The sequence below is a fragment of the Hydra vulgaris genome, chromosome 02 (assembly GCF_038396675.1).
Source record: "Hydra vulgaris chromosome 02, alternate assembly HydraT2T_AEP".
Classification (NCBI taxonomy): Eukaryota; Metazoa; Cnidaria; class Hydrozoa; order Anthoathecata; family Hydridae; genus Hydra; species Hydra vulgaris.
Genome location: NC_088921.1, coordinates 47,514,012 through 47,531,441, shown reverse-complemented (window position 1 = coordinate 47,531,441; position 17,430 = coordinate 47,514,012). Strand labels below are relative to the sequence as shown.

The 17,430-nt window shown below is 30.2% G+C and overlaps 1 protein-coding gene across 1 annotated transcript in view; it reads left to right on the top strand.

The window, feature by feature from the left end:
* LOC101238772 (transcriptional protein SWT1) overlaps positions 1-4,977 on the top strand; it is a 33,795-nt gene extending 28,818 nt beyond the window's left edge. The window contains exons 18-22 of the mRNA XM_065791147.1: positions 1,780-1,898; positions 1,983-2,129; positions 4,252-4,336; positions 4,423-4,490; positions 4,634-4,977. Coding sequence (XP_065647219.1) covers positions 1,780-1,898; positions 1,983-2,129; positions 4,252-4,336; positions 4,423-4,490; positions 4,634-4,715 — 501 coding nt within the window. The 3' untranslated portion in view covers positions 4,716-4,977. The remainder of the gene's footprint in view (positions 1-1,779; positions 1,899-1,982; positions 2,130-4,251; positions 4,337-4,422; positions 4,491-4,633) is intronic.
* Positions 4,978-17,430: the final 12,453 nt, after the last annotated feature.

Genomic DNA, 17,430 nt, shown 5'->3' with positions numbered 1-17,430 from the left:
TACGTTGGCTATAAAATAAAATGTTGAAACCTGAGTTTCGGTATCAAATAAACATTTATTTTTTGAATTGCAATAAGGATATAAAAATATTGCAAAAATGCGTGCAAAGATCGAAGAAAAAGACAGATACGCGGCTCTTGTATTAAAAGAAGAAGGCTATAGCATCAGACAAAGAGCAGAAAAGCTCGGAAGGTCTCACTCTTGCATTAACATAATCAACATAATCAACATCAACGATACAAAGAGACCCGGTCAATTAATGATCGTCATAGGACTGGACGCAATAAAATTTTAAATGACCGTGATGTTCGCTCGTTAGTGAGATTAATGAAAGAAAACAGACAAGCATCATCTACAGACTTGTCTACGAAATGGACACTGTCAAATGGTCTGAAAGCAAGCCCTAGAACTGTGCGAAGGGACCTCCACAATTTAAATTATTTATGGCGTGCTGCTGCAAAAAAACCACGCTTAAATAAAAAACAAAAATTTGCCAGGAAAGAGTGGTGCAAACTACATAAAAATTGGTCAACAGATCAGTGGAGCCGTGTGGTCTTTAGTGATGAAATGAACGTTGAGGTAGACAACAGAAAAGGTTGCGTAATGTTGCGTAGACTTCCAAGCGAACGGTTCGATGAATCGTGCATTTTGAAACAAACAAAACAAGGCAGTGGTTCAATAGGCATTTGGGCCTGTATGAGTGCCTGTGGAGTTGGCGTTTTTCATTTATTCGATGGTAGACTCAACAAAGAAAGGTACATCGAAATTTTGGAAAACTCGCTTATTCCAAGCATTGATTTATGGCAGTAGCAAGATGGATTTATTTTCCAGCAAGATAATGCGCCGTGTCATAAAGCGCATGTTGTTAGCGATTGGTTCAATTCTAATAAAATTCAAGTGCTTCCATGGCCTGCCAATAGTCCAGACTTGAATTCAATAGACAATTTATGGTCGTGGCTTGATCACAAGCTTGGTAAAGAACAACTTTACAATTTGGAAGATTTGAAATCTTCTATCTCTCATCATTTGAAAAATGTGCCTGATGAAGTAATCAAAACTTTAATGAATTCAATGCCAGAACAAGTACAAGAGTGCTTGAAAACAAATGGAGGAACAACACATTTCTAAATTATTTTTTTATTGCTTTTTGAAATATTTTTGAAACTGGTCTTAAAATTTTGTCCAATTTTTCTTCCCATTTATATTTTTTACTAGTCAGTTTTTTAATTTTTTAACATTATTTTGTAAAAAAATTATAAATTCTTTTATAATAAATATAAAATACAATAAAAATTCTTTCTAAAAATGTTTTCTTTTTTTGATACCTTATTCCAAAATAAAATTATACTAAGGTTAAAAATAAGTTTTGAAAAAAAAAAGAGTGGTCTTTAATTTTTGGCCACCGCTGTATATGTATGTATGTATATATATATATATGTGTATATATATATATGTGTATATATATATATGTGTATATATATATATGTGTATATATATATATATATATATGTATATATGTATATATGTATATATGTATATATGTATATATGTATATATATATATATATATATATATATATATATATATATATATATATATATATATATATATATATATATATATATATATATATATATATATATGTATATATATTTATGTATATATATGTATGTATATATATGTGTGTATATATATATGTATATGTATGTATGTATATATATGTGTGTATATATATATGTATATATATATACATATTTTTATATATGTTCTGGTTTTTAGGGTCTTTTAGCAGTCAAGTGTAAAGAAGGGTCTGTAAGGTGCAAAGAACTGCTTTTCTCGTCAAATCTTACAGTAATGCAAATATTTGAGACTATTTGGTTAACAGTTAAAAGATTTAGGTACACAATTACAACCTGCTTATTTATGCAATATGTATATGATTTTTTTAAATATATATATCTTAAAATTTTTTTTATCTTTAGTGCATTGATCTTCTACAGTCTAGATTATCCGAGTCCATATTTAAAAGAACTAGATTCAAATGAACCAAAACCTTCACAAAAAGAAGCTCTTGAATGTTTAAACACTCTCACTCCATGCTTATTACGTCTTGTTATGGCAATTCATAAGTACTTATTTTTGTTATCATTAAGTTTTATTTACTTTATCAAATATCACATGCTTTGGTATAACTTTTTAATCAGAAGTTTTAGTAGGGGAAGAGATTATTTTATATTGTCAATAAGTTTAAAAATTCATAAAGTAATTTGTAAAAGATCTGCTTTCTCACCTAGAAACTTTAGCACTTGATAAAGCACAAAAAGAGAATTGCATAAAAGCAGATGTAGTGAAAATGTGGAAGAATTTAGAAAACTTTTGTGTAAATGCTTTTATTTTAGCAAAAAATTAAAAAAAAAAAGGTATAAAAGGCAATAAACTGTTCTTCTGGCACAAGAAAAATTTGAGTACTTTTTTTTTTACTAGTTCCGTTTTGTCATATTCTGATGACACACAATGATAAATAATTTTTTATGCTGTTGTTGCCTTTTGAACAATTTTAGTTGAAACAAAATAAAATTTTGGTTAATACAAAAATGTCAATCTGGTTATTGTGTTCTTCTTTTTACTTTTAATAATTTTTTCGATTAATTTTGTACACTGGAATGTAGCATTATCTGCATCATTTTGCTCTTGTTCTATATTTTGTGTCTATAAATAGAGAGTTTTGTTATTCATATTTGTTCTGTTATATATATATATATATTCTGTATTTTGTTTTGCTTTTAAATCAGGCAAATACATTCAACATAGAGCGGGTGTAATATTAGATGGGTTCACAACAAGCATTTATCAACAAAAAAAAAAAATATTTTCCAAATAATTTTTTTTTTTGATAAATGCTCTAAACAAAATATCTATGGAATACAGAAGAAAAACTGTAAACACTCAATTTAGCATGGTCAATTATAAAAAGAACTCCCGTTAACAATAACATTACAAAATATATAAATATATTATCAATACAATTTTTAATTAAAATTATATATCAAATATCAATTAAAAATTGTATTGTTATTTTTTGTTATTTTATTTATTATAATGAAATTTGCATTCTACATTTTTAACCAAAAAATGTTTATATTTCGTAAAAAATAACTTGTTTTTTACGAAATGTTTCCACGTTGATTTTTTTTTTTTTATCAAATTAAAAATTTTGCTATTTATTACGCAATCAGCGTTACGTGCAAAAAACTTGAACTGTTAAAAGTTAGCACATTCAAATATATTTTTACTGGTAAAAATATGCCTAAGACATGTTTTATATTCATACCACAGACCTATATATCAATCAATCATTAAAAATTAAAATAATAAATATAAAATAATTCTGTTAAAATAAATTAAAAATAATGACTTTAAATTGTAGATTATTTTTACGATCGATAAAAGCATTTCTGAAACAAAGGTTTTATATTTGAAGGCTGTTTACAAATAGTTCCATATTACATGAAGTTCTATTGATGAGATTAATTGCAATCATAATAATACAATAATTTTTTGGAATGTTATTTTTATCGTTAACAATATATTCCATTTTTACAATATATTCATAACAATATATTCATAACAATACATTTTTACAATATATTCATAACAATATATTCCTTTTTTAACACTTAATTGAAAGTAAGTCTTTTTTAACGCTTAATTGAAAATAAACTACAATACAGTCCTTTTTTGAGACTTATTTTTAACACTTTGTAGAGTGCATACTAAAGTAAAAATGATTTAAAAAAACGGATTTTTTAAAAATCAATTGACGCAGTCCTTTTTTTACAAAATTCGATAATTCGAATCATAATTATGTCATTAATATTAATATTACGTTCTTAATAATGCTTTAAAACATTTCGCTGTATACAAACTTTAGTCTATAAATGGATGCTCTATTTATTTGCTGTATTTTTTTTTCTCAAACTTTTTTTCTCTCAAATTGATTTAATCTATGTTTTATTTGAGAGAAAAACACTATGTATTAATTTTTTTTTTTTTTAATAAATTAGTTTTAGAAAAAGTTATTTTTTTAAATTTTATGATTTTTTGCTAAATAAAATTACAAAGTATTTTCTAAATCATTTTGTATTTTTTGAATTAATTCATTATTTAATTTGAATTTTTTACATTACATATCACAATCTTTTACATTCAAGTGATTGTCAAATTTACAATGTTTGGTTTTTTTTTTTTTAGCATTTTGTTGGTGAATACTGATTGCACAACTTCTGATACAGTTATTTCCAATCTACAGCAATCCTTAAGCAACTTTATGATAAAGGTATTTTTTTATCATTATCAGTTTTTCCCCTGCCTAATAATCTTTTTGTATTTTATTTGAACACAAAAGTAAAACATCTTTTACAGGTTATGAAAAAAAAATGTTCTTTGACGCCTGAAGACCTTCTTAAATTTTGCAAAGAATCTAGTACAAGGTGCTTTTTTTAATGTTTGCAAAAAAATTTTAGTTAAATTTTTTATAAGAATATCAGCCATTATATGTTTCTTATATATGTGTATTTCAGGAGTGTTTTGGTTAACCATTATACTATATGTTTATTATATATGTGTATTTCAGGAGTGTTTTGGTTAAAGGTTTATCTCAATTAGATCATGCGTATGCTTTACTTCAACAATGCGTAGATTACAGAAATGGGTAAATAAGCAAACTTTGTATTTTTCCATTGAAAATTTTTCTCCAATTTTCCCATGAAAATGTATCGATCGTAAAATCAGTAAACTTGATTCAACTAAAGTTTATCATATGTAGAGGATGTTACATTAGCAACTTTACTTGACATTTATGCTTTTGTATTTTTTGTATATTATTGTTTTGTGTTGTAAAATAAGGATATATTCATGGAAGTGTGAATTTATTTTGGAATCTGTGTACAAGGTTGGTCAAAGATTTTTATATAATTATTGCGTAGTTATTTTCTTAGGTAACTGCCTAGCGGAAACAAGACGTGTTTTAGACGTCTAAAACACGTAACAAAACGTATTAACACGTTTTTCAAACGTTTAAAACGTTTAACGTTACGTCTTGTGCCCGCTGGGTGGTCCCAATAATTTAAAAAAAAATCAACATTTTTACAAAATGGAAAGGGACAATGAATATCTTTTCTTTTTTCTTTTTCTTTTTTTTTTTTTGAGGGGAAAGGAAGAAGGGTAAGGGGGAGGAAGTATTTAGAAGCAATAAAAACATTCTTAGTACTTATAAATAAAGTTTGCCAAAAATATATATTAAGGGGGTACCCCCCTCTGATTTTAAATCTAAGCATTTTTACAAAAAATGATTATTGGTAACATGCTTATATTAAATTAAGAATAATGGACCAACTTTTTTTTTGAAAATCCATATTGTTGCCATGGTAACCACAAAATACCCATAAAATGACCAAAAAATGACTTTACGCCGGCCAAAATACAAAGAAATTGAGTCATTTCCACCTTTCCATACCATAGTGTTGTTATAAGGCAGGTCTATGATATGAGTGGAACAGATTTTTCATAACTTTTTTTCATCACCACAACAGGACGACCGAAGTTTAAGGTCAAATTTTTTATCATTTTATTGACCCAAAACTTTTTTTTTTAAATTTAAATAAAATCCATTCATATCATAGAGTATAATATGGACAAAACTTCATGAAAATTTCATTAAAAAATATCATACCGTTCTCCAAATATATTGGCCGGCGTCCACAAATTGCTATTCTGAGAAAAACTCGATTAAAGTAAAAACATTAAATACAGTAATATTTTATTCATAAAATAGGTAAAAAAAATAATACAAATTATCAAAATCCACCAGGAACATACAAGTCACCATCTTTTTCAATTATTTTGTCATTTTTTTCCAACTTTTTGGCACGTAGAAATTGCCGTCTTGACTTATTATCAGGGTTTATTCGATATTCAGCATTTCTTTTTCTTTCATTATTTAATACTTTGCATCCTGCAATCATATGAAAGCCTGGTTCCATGTTCAGTTCTTTAAAAATATCAAATGATGCTATTGCTCCAATATTAAAGTAAGCAACAGCATCATATACACCAATTTCTAATTGGGTAAGCGAGATAAATGTTTGTTTTGGTATACGATCCCAAATCATCCTTATTAAACGATTCATTAGCATTTTGTGTTTTGCCGTGCAAACATTTTTGTAACTCACTGTCTTTACTTAACTCTTCAAATATATATCTCACTTTCATAATAACGTCCATTGGTAAACCCGGTCCTGGCTTATATGTTGTTGTTTTATTTATTTTATTAGCATTGTATTTGCACCAGCTGTCTGAACCAGTAGGGCAGTGTGGAAAATGTAAACTATTTTTTTTCGATGAAGCCACATGAAATAGCGATGCTAACACTCCTGCCTTCATTTCCTTTAGGTTACCTACATTTTGTCTGATTGCAACTCCAACAAAATTTTGTAAGCGATCGATTGTGGCATCTGTAAGACGCCCTTTACCACCAAGGCCTTTTTTTCTTTTCTTTAAATTCCGCAGCCGTGTTCTAACTCTCTTTTGATAATGTCCAACGCATTCCAGCTTTTCAACTTCTATATCAGGGTATGTATTTTTAACATTCATGTAACTTTTACTGTCGCCATCACCTAAATATTGAATATATCTTAACTGGCGATTATCAATAGAATGCTGAAAAACACGTTTTGCTCCTTCTGGCTCCATACCATCAGCAGAACCTTGGTAATTATACTGACAAACATAGGAATTTCTCCATTGTGCATAAGCATTTGGATTAGACTTTTGAAGGTCTTGATTAATACTACAACCTTTACAATATCTAGACATGACTTCAACATCTAACACTTTGCCACTAACAGTAGAGATAACAGAAAAGACTCCATTCAGCGATGAATATCCTCGTTTGTGCCATGTACCATCGCAAGATTAGCAGCATTTATCATTGTTTGTTCTGCTACAGTTTTAACAGCTGTTGCAATTATTTTCAGTAGTTTTTGAAAGTTGTTTTTGGTCATAAGCTTAGGTAAATTCATAAAAGTGCAAAACTTTTTTATGCCTGCATATCCATGGCCCAATAGTCGCATGCAATAAATTATTCGCTTATTAATACCAAATCCTTTTTTATTATTATCATTGATAGAGGTGTAGAACTGAAGAAAATAGTTGCAATCTTTTTTTTGACACTTAAGATATAACAAGGAAGATAAACCATGTCGTTTATTATATCTCTCACCTAATGAGAGTGTGGGACTACCACATTCTGGACACAGAAAAGAACTAAAAACAGAAACCAAAACAGCAACATCAATGATACGATAACCAGATATACAAGGTTTCAAAACAGGTGTATCTTCTAAGTCTACAACTTTTCGAGACGAAGCTGACAAATTAAGTGAGTTTTCATTATTTTGTTCCAAAACACAAGTGCTGTTAGCAGCATTTAAATTAATTGTTGGCAACTCAATACTAACATTATCAGAAACACTATCAATGATCACAGATTTATTAAGATTTCCAATAAATCCTTTCCTTTTACGGTGAGTTTGTGTACGTTGCTTCACTCGACAATCTTTTCCCATTTTCACTAATAAAACTAAGCTGATAAAAAAACACTATAACTGATTTAAACTGTCGTACTTGATGTAGCAGCCTTTACAAAAATTCTAGAAAAATTCATAAAGAAGCTGTTCAAGCTTGTACATAACAGTTATAACACACATTAGGGTTGAATAAAGGCAAAATGTAGGATGTATACAGTTAAACAAGTGCGTTGATATGGCGTTGCTAGGGATATCACGTTAAGGCAGTTTATTTAAATAGACAAATTAAGATAGTTATAGGTTAATTTGATACTTTAAAAAAAAATTTATAATCATACACAGGTAAAAGTAGTTAAAAACGATTTTTTTTTGTTGAAAATATTGAAATTTTAAGGGGGGATAGCGCCTTAACACTTGTATTTTTATGTATTATTACACTCTTATATTAATATGTATATATCAATGGAAAAACTCCTTAAAGTTTCTTTTCTAGAAATAGAGTTTGATTTTTTACTAATAAACAACATTTTAAATAACACGAAATTCTTCCATAAGGAAATTATTTAATTTAAAATTGGAGCTCGTTTAAAGATTAAGAGTACTTTTATCGATTTCTAAGATTAATGATTATTGCTTCTCAACAACATCTTGTTATATTTAACTATATGCCAAATTTTGAGTCACACATTACACCAACTTTTGATACATGACACAAAATCTTTACAAAGATGTAAATACAATAACTATTACGCAACTTTTAAACAAATTGTTTTTTGACTCATTTTTTAAATTTTAAAATAATAACAAAGAAAAAGACAAGTAAGTAATAATAATAATTATAAGGGGTAAATAGATTCTATCTGTTGACCAGCCTCGCACCCCTTCTTCATCTATTAGGCTGGCATAGAAGTATTTTTAATACATTGTTTCCAGTTTAGGATGGTGAATGCTTGATCTTCTTGACTCAATGCATGGGTTCTGCCCGTGTCTCTGTTTTTATGATTAGGCAACTCATTCTATTATCTCCTAATGAGGGTACAGCTCTAAAACTTAGTTTTATGGTTCTGAGGCCGGCTGGTAGTCAGGTTTCCCGAACTCTGTGGTAGCTCTCAGAAAGGCTGATTCCATCAACGGCTCAAAAATATCAAAGTATTAACAGTGCCATGTTGCGCATGGATGGTGTCCCTGTTCGTACTTTTGGTGTGCATAGTCGAAACCACAATTGAAGCCGTTTGTTACGGCTTAGGGTTTATTAATAGTAATGAGGTAATTGCTTGGGCTAATAAATAGTGTACTGAGTACTATCTATACTTTTATTCAAGTTCTTTAACAAATTCAAAAATTACTAAAGTACCTAAAACTATAAAACACAAAAAACCATCATCATCACTAAATTCTCTAAACCTATCATTCATTAATATTTTTGGCCTTCAAAATAACTTTTCTTCTATTGAGTCTTATCTTTGCAAAGTTCACCAGACCTACATGCTCTTTGTGAGACTAATTTGAGTTCAGCTGTGTCGTCCTGTGATACTAATGTTGATGGTTATCTTCCTTTAATTTGTAAAGACTCCAATAGTCACATGCTTGGCCTGGGCATTTACATTCGTAAGGTTTCACTCATTTGTCAGGAAACTAGGTTTGAATCCACCAACTATTCTTTTATGTGCTTTCGTTTTGCACCACTTTTTCTCTATCGCCTTTCTCTTTGTTCTATATTGCTCTCCTTCATCTCAAGACTGCACTCTTTTCTATGTTATTTCTGATCAAATTGATCGAGCCCTCTCTCTTTATCCATCAGCCAATATTGTTGTTGTTGGTGACTTTAATGCCCATCATTCTGAATGGCTTGATTCTAGTGTCAGTGACTCTGTTGGCGTTAAGTCCCTCAACTTTTGCCTTTCTTAATCTCTAACTCAAATAGTCAACTTGCCAACTCGCTTTCCAGACAACCTGAACCATTTACTTTCTCTACTCGACTTATGTCTTGTTTCTGATCCTAGTCAGTGTTCAGTTTCTTCACATTCACCCTTAGGTGCTTCTGATTACGGTTTGATCTCTCTAAAACTACTATCTCATTCTTCTTCACCATCAGAATCCCCCTATCATCATACCTCTTACAACTACCTTAAAAATGACTGGGACTCTATCCGCGATTTTCTTGATGGCCCTTTCGTGATGGCCCTTGGGTAGAAATCTTTCGTCTTCCTGCCGAAAAATGTGCTTCTTACATAACTTTGTGGATTCAGGCTGGTATGGAATTTTTTATTCCCTCTCGACGATTCCAGGTCAAGCCTTACTTTTCTCCATGGTTTTCCTCACATTGTGCTGGTGTAATTTCCAATCGAAACCGCTACTTTCATATCTACCAGCAAAACAATTCTCCAGAAAACAGACATTTGTTTATTACAACAATTTTAAAAAGGTTTTGTCTAACGCCAAAGCTTGCTATTCTCAGGTCACAAAATTGCATATTTCATAATAAAAATTAGGCTCTCGTGACAGTATCAATAATAAGGGCAAATCTGTTAATCCACCTCTCTTGTATGTTCTACCTGACATAGCCGCCAAACAGGTTGATCCATTGCTTGTTATTCGTATCACTCTAGCTTTTGTATCAAAAGTGATTTCCTGCTTAGACTCTTCTAAAGCTCATGGTCCATAACATAGCTGTTGTAGTCTTGCAGAAGTATTCTCCGGAGCTGTCATCCATACTTTCAAAACTATTTAACAAGTATTTATCACAGTCTTGTTTTCCAGCATGCTGGAAAGCCGCATCTGTTATCCCTATTTTCAAAAACTCTGAAGAGCGATCTGACTCGTCTAACTACCCATTAGTCTTCTTTCTATTAGTCTTCTATCTATCATAAGTTTTTGAATCTTTAATTTAGAAAAACTTAATCTCTCATCTTGAATCAAATAACTTACTTTCTAATCATCAATTTGGATTTCGATCTTTTCGTTTCACAGCTGATTTGCTAACAGTAATAACTGATAGGGTTTATCGTACATTAGATGGAGGTGGAGATGTTAAAGCTATCGCTCTTGACATTTCTAAAGCTTTTGATAAAGTTTGGCTCTATACTGTTTTTAATTTACATTAACTATCTTTCAGATGTTCTTACATTTAAGGTGGCATTGTTCGCTGATGACACTACCATTTATTCTTGCCTTTATAAGAAGCCAACACTCTCTGATTGCTTGGAGGGGGCATTTGAGCTTGAAAAGGATCTCACTTCTGCTATAGCATGGGGCTGGTGAACTTTAATTCAGATAAAACTCAATTTTTTTCAGCCAATCATTATCACAATAATTTAGATCTTTCTATATTTATGAACGGTAATGTACTCAATGAGTCATCTACCCTTCATCTTTTAGGATTAACTCTTAATTCCGATCTTTCTTGGAAACCTTTTATCAAATCTGTTGCAAAATTAACATCTGCTAAGGTTGCATCTTTTTCCGGATTCTATTTTTTTTATCTCTGTAAATCTCAAATCCTTCCTTGTATGGAATACTGTTGCCATATCTAAGGCAGATCTTCCAATGATGCCCTTTCTCTTTTAGATATGGTTTAAAAAGGCATTATGAATATAGTTGGATCTGCTCTTGCAGCCAATCTCCAACCATTATCACATCGTCATAATGTTGCTTCTCTTAATCTTTTCTACAAATATTATAACAGGTACTGCTCTTAAGAGCTAGCATCTCTTATGTACTAAAATTCATTCTCATGTTACTTGTCATTCAATTAATTTTCATCCTTTTTCTGTGTCTATTCTTAAGTGCTCCACAAACTCTTATTCGTCTAGTTTTTTTTGTCGAACATCAGTTCTTTGGAATTCGCTTCTTTCATCTTGCTTTTCTGATTCATATAATAATTTGCAATCTTCAAAGTCATCTGTCAATCGTTATCTTTTTCTATAAACTTTGTCTTTTCTCTTCCAGTAACTTCCAACTCTTATAGTGGTTGCTTGCAGCCTGGTTGGAAGCGAAGATGTAAAAAAAAAAAAAAAAAAAAAAATTTGAAAAATAAGTCAAAAGTAAATTAGTTAATGACATAAATATTAAAAGCAGCCGTGGCACAGTGATTTGAGTTCTGGTTCAAAACCAAGACGTCCGAGATCCAATCCCGATTTTGGCAAGCAAGGAGGCGTAAACTTTCTAGTTTAATGCTTTTCCGCTGTGCTCTGTGATAAGACCGTAAAGAATTCTTAGAGCACCTTAACAACCATAAAGAAATAACCTTTTATGATGAGTATATATTCAAATTAGTACTAGTAAAGATTTATACAAAAAAGTCACGATTTACAATTGATAACGCAATCCTTTGATCGAGAGTATCCAATCACTATTTTACCGTGTAGGTAAATTTTTTTTAATAGTATATATTATGCTGTTTAATAAAATAAGTTACATTAGAGTTTCACGTAAAAAACGAAGCAAAAAACAATTTAAAAAACAGACCGGGACTCAAAAAAGATATGGGTGATGCAATCAGGGCCGCCGAGAGCTGTTACGCCGCCTAGGACAACAACCCTGATTGGCATCCTTATTTATCAAAATTTCCCTATATTATAGATGAAGAACCTTATTTTTTTTTTTTTGGAACCTTCTTATCATTTGGCGCCCCTCGGATATCGCCACCCAGGACAAACTGCCCCTTTCGCTCCCCCCCCCCTATCTTTCCCCTAAAATTTCCAATTTAAATACTTAAAGATTTAAAATATATAATTTAATACATAAATAACTAAAAGAATAAGTGTACAATTACTTCCTTTAAAGAATTAAAAGTACTTATAACTACTTAGTACTTAGACTACTTAGAAAAAACTCATCGGAGTTATTATTATTCAGAATTAAAAATGTATTTTTTTGAATAAGTTTACCAGATCTTTTTTAACATTTTTTTTTGAAAATAATTCTATATCTTAGGTCCTCGAACTGCTTTTAAAGCAATTTGATTGATATTTCATAGGAAATACTTTTTATTTATACTTTTTTCAAACTTATAAATAAAATTAGCTGGAGTGAGGTTATTTGGTGAGGTTATTATCTTACAAATATGCAGCATCTGTGAACATTGGAGTTGTATATACTCATGTTATACTCATTCCAAACCACTTTTTATTGAAATGAAAGTTCTCAATATTTATGAGCTTAATGTTTTTAATGTTTTGTGCTTTATGTATATGTGGAAAAATGACATATCTTTACCCGTTTTTAAAGATTTCTATTGTTTGAAACCAATAAATAAATATACACTTAGAAACAAAAATTTTATACATGAGCCTTTTTGTCGAACCAAGTTTAATCAGTTTTGTATAGCATATTGTGCACCCTATCTTTGAAATAAAATTGTTTTGTCCAATTTCGACATGCATTTCACTTTTCCCTATTTCAAATATAAACTAAAGTATTTAATTATCTTAATGGATGATGTAGTCAGGTTTTTTTAATTGTAATTTTATATTTTCTTTATAACTTTTATTGTTAATTACGTTTTATTTTGTTGATTATGTTTTGATGTTGTTTATATACACATGCTTGTAAAAGGTTCTGATGATAAGATCAGTACGATCTTCTTTCAGAAACCTTGTTTGTGTTTGTGAAAGTAATTTATTAACTACGACAATAAATGCAAATAAATGCAAACTAAAAAAAAAAAAAACATTGGAGTTGGACACGATTTATAAGGTTTTAAGTAAAACCAACATTCACTTACTCACATAGTGCAGTCGTGGTTGGATACAACATTTTTTAAAACTCTCGTCATAGTACGCAAACTACAGCTTCTCTGTCAGTGACAATAGTGTTCTCGCACAATGCAACATTATCGGAGCAAGATTTGTTGTAAATAGAGACTTACCCAAAAAAACGAAGCAAGACAGAAGCTGCCATATATACGCACTCTATCTTTAAGCAAAACCATACGCCTAATTTTAAAGTGCTTGGAACTTTTATAACTTTGTTCCATACTTTTTCACCTTTGACATATCATAGTATTCTTTTAGTACATATTTATATACATTTTTTTTTAAACTTTGCTATGTTAAAATATCTATTTAGTGTATTTTTATTAAAAATAAGTGTGCTATTATTTTTCAATACATATATTGTTCAAGATAAACATAACTTTGTAACTTTATTTTCTCCTGGGTATTTACTGATTGTAAATACCCAGGAGAAAATAAAGTTCCGCAAAAAGAATAAAAGTTCTTATATGACAAAAAAAAACTATACGTAAAAAATGCGTCAGGAAAGTTGATGTTAAAAATAGATCTCAGAAAAGTTCTTGCATTAAAAGTGAATTGGATTAAAAAAAACTTCCTTTAATTAATAGAGGAGTTGCTAAAAAGCAGAGAAAAGTTGACATAACAAAAGCAGGCAGATCAGACAAATACATAAAATCATCTTGTGATTACGGAACTGAGAATGATTAACAATACGACAACAAGTTCAGTTATACGCAAGTTTACGGCTGGGTGAGGCGGACAAATTAGTAGCAGAATTTGAAAATTAATATTTATTACATCTTGAATTTTATCAGAAATAAACAAAATGAATGCATCTTCTGATATTCAAGTTATTTGTTGTGATAGTACCAATTTAAATAAAGGTTATATAGGAGGATTAATACAGAAGTTAGATAAAGCACTTCTGCTTAATAGTTTATTTAACTTCTGCACACTCATAAATTTCCATTAAGACATATGTTTAAACAACTTGATGGTCCAACGTCCGTCAAAAGTTCGTTTACGGTCGAATTGGTAAAGCCGTTCAAATTTGTGAAAAATTGACTGTTGTAAATTTCATCGTATTATAGATAAAACGGATCAGAGCCCCTTGAGCTTTCGTGACGCCCAGGGTATAGTCTCAAGTAGACGCTTCTTGAGCATGCTAGATTTTTAAAAAAATTTAAATTTAAAATGTATGCAAATAAGAATATGTATTGTTGCTTCAAAAAGTTAAAATTAATCAATAACTATTGTTAGGCCGCTACGGGACAAGAACGCCTTTCGGATCACATGATGTTATTAGTTAAAAATGAATTGGCTAAAAATCTATCATATGACGAGAAGAGAATGTTTTAAATAGGCGGGTTTTTTAATATTTTAACTTCCAAAGAAAATGTCTAAAAATCCCACTTAGTTTATGCAAAGAGATATAATAGCTGGATGTAGAATGAATTTAAAATACGTCATTTCTCAAGAAACAGTCTTAGTTGTAACATAATTTTTTATTAAACACAGCATAGTTATCATAATTTAAAGTTAACCAACCACATTCCACTTTTAACAAAAATTATTTAATGATATTATTTTAAAACATCATAAGCAGTATTGCAAATAAAACATAGAAGTTTAAAAAGTGCGTAAACAATACTTAAAGTTAGTTTATTGTTATTTTTTTATGTTGTGCTTTTGAATGACTAATAATAAATTTCTAGATTAGAATTGAATTAATAAATGTCTAGATAAGAATTGGTAATATTTTTGCCGAAGTTACAAAAAGGTATTTTATACCTCTATATTTAGAATATAGCGATTTGTTTTTAAATCCAACAAAAATACTCCGACACAAAACAAAAGTCTGGAGGGATTTTATCAGTGCTTGGCCAAAAGAACATTCTTAAAGAATGTAATAAAGCTAGAGCTTAAAAAGCAAGCAAAAATAAGGTTTAAACAGGTTGTAAAGATTTTCTTAAATGAAATAAATATATTTATTTCATTTAAGAAAAGAAAAGTTAAAAATATTTGTTTACAAATTTAATCCGCCATTTGTAAAAAGGGCCAAAAAGCGGCTTCACTTTTCGGATCGAAGTTAAACATCTAGTTATATAATATATCATTGATTATATCTCTTTGATTTATGCTGTATAGTCGTATATTTTGGTTTATGTTGTATAAGCCGTATTTTTTCCAAAATGCATTTTATGATAATATTGCCGTAAAATGATTTTACGGCAATATTCTCGTTAACTTTAAAAAAAATTTCAATATATGGTAGCGCTTTAATAAGTTTTTATCGTCTTCTGAGCCTCCTAATATTTTGGTACCCAGGGCACTTATACTTCTTTTGCCCCTCCCCTTCTTAGATACCCTGAAAAGATTTAGCTACATCATTAAAAAAAGCACATCTTGATCATTGTGAAGGTTAACAGTTTAGGTGCAATATTATTATTATTATTTTTTTTTTTAATTTTTATTTTAGGTGCCCCAAAAGTCCTAACGGTCTTGTCACAGAGCACTGCGGAAGTACATTTAACCAGCTCACGCCTCCTTCCTTACCGTGACGCGAAAATTTATCCACAGCTCGTTTCGAACCTGGATCTTCTGCCTATTAAGCAAGCGCTCTAACCAATGCGCCACGGTCGCTAAATTATATTATTTAGCCCTATGAGTAAGAAATGTAACCGATATGCAATATGAGTAAGAAATGTAACCGAAGATCTAGCTAAGATAAAACCAGGACCTATGAGTCGCAGGTGGTTAACTTTCGCTAATAGATTTTGCAGACTTTACGTATCCATAATTAAACCAGACTAAATTTGTTAGTTATTAAGTTTATATCAATCTGCTCTAAACTCGGTCGAATTCATTCGAACTTGTCCCAATTTCGAATTTTCGAATTTGAATTCTCAAATTCGAAATGGTCAAAATTTGTCAAATTCGATTTTTAGTCAAATTCGAAATTCAAATTCAAATTACTCAAATTTTGTCAAGTTCAAATTTTATTTTTTCAAATTTAATATTGAAATCCTCCAATTTTTTTTTTTTAGGTAAACTACCTTTATGGGCTTTATGACTCATCAAAGGTGGGGGTAGGGGAGAGCTAACTGAGAGGCGACTGAATAAGTGCAAATTCTATACCTGCGAATCTAAGTAAGGGCAAAACACTTGCAAACACTGGAATGTGCAAAGGAATTTGGAAACACTGGCTTAAGTGGGAGTCAATTGCGAAAACAGACAAATTGGCATAAGTGTGAAATGGCATAAGTGCGCCGAAAGAATTTTCAAAGACTGAAATAAGTGTTAAACTTCCTTTAAAATTGAAATACTGAACGGGGGTGGATGTAGAATAGGTTTCGTAGACTGCAAAAATTTCTTTTATATGTTTAATATATTTACAAGCGCAAATATAATTTAAGGGCATTTCTCCACTATTTATTATCGGTCGTCATTCTATCGCAACTATCTCTTTAAACAACAAATTTTTGAGTTCAAGCATTTATGAAATAATGAGTGAGAAATAATATTTATATGGGATCACTGGACGTTATTCCTGATTTTTAACAATATTTTTACATATACATTTGACAAAAGGAACAAATAGGAACATTTTCTACATTTTTAGATAAATCAATCACTTTCAATGCATTGCATGCTATTAGTTGGTGAATTTTCATCTCTGTTGTTTGAAGAGGTTTCAGCTCTTATGCTTGAAAATATTGTAGTTTAGCTGGTTGAAGAAGACCCAGTCTTGGATTGAAGACTGACATCTAACTTTCTTTTATTTCTTTTACCCCCTTCCTTAACAAAATGAATTTTGGCTGAACCTTAAACCAAGACTTCACTTGTTTCTTCCTGAAGAAGTTCCTCTTCAGCATTCTCCTCTGCTTCATCATCAAAAAAATTTGCGGAGATCCTTACCTTTGGCAAGTTTTCCTTACGGTAAACTAGCATGTGGACATTTTTGATATCAAGCTTTGTCCTTCTGTAGGTCACAACTGCACCTCCTGATGAGAACACTCGTTCGGAGCTAGCAGACGATGTCTGAAAAGTAAAATGAATTTAACATTGTGTCAGATTTTTAAACAAATTAAGTTAAAGTAGACTGGGAA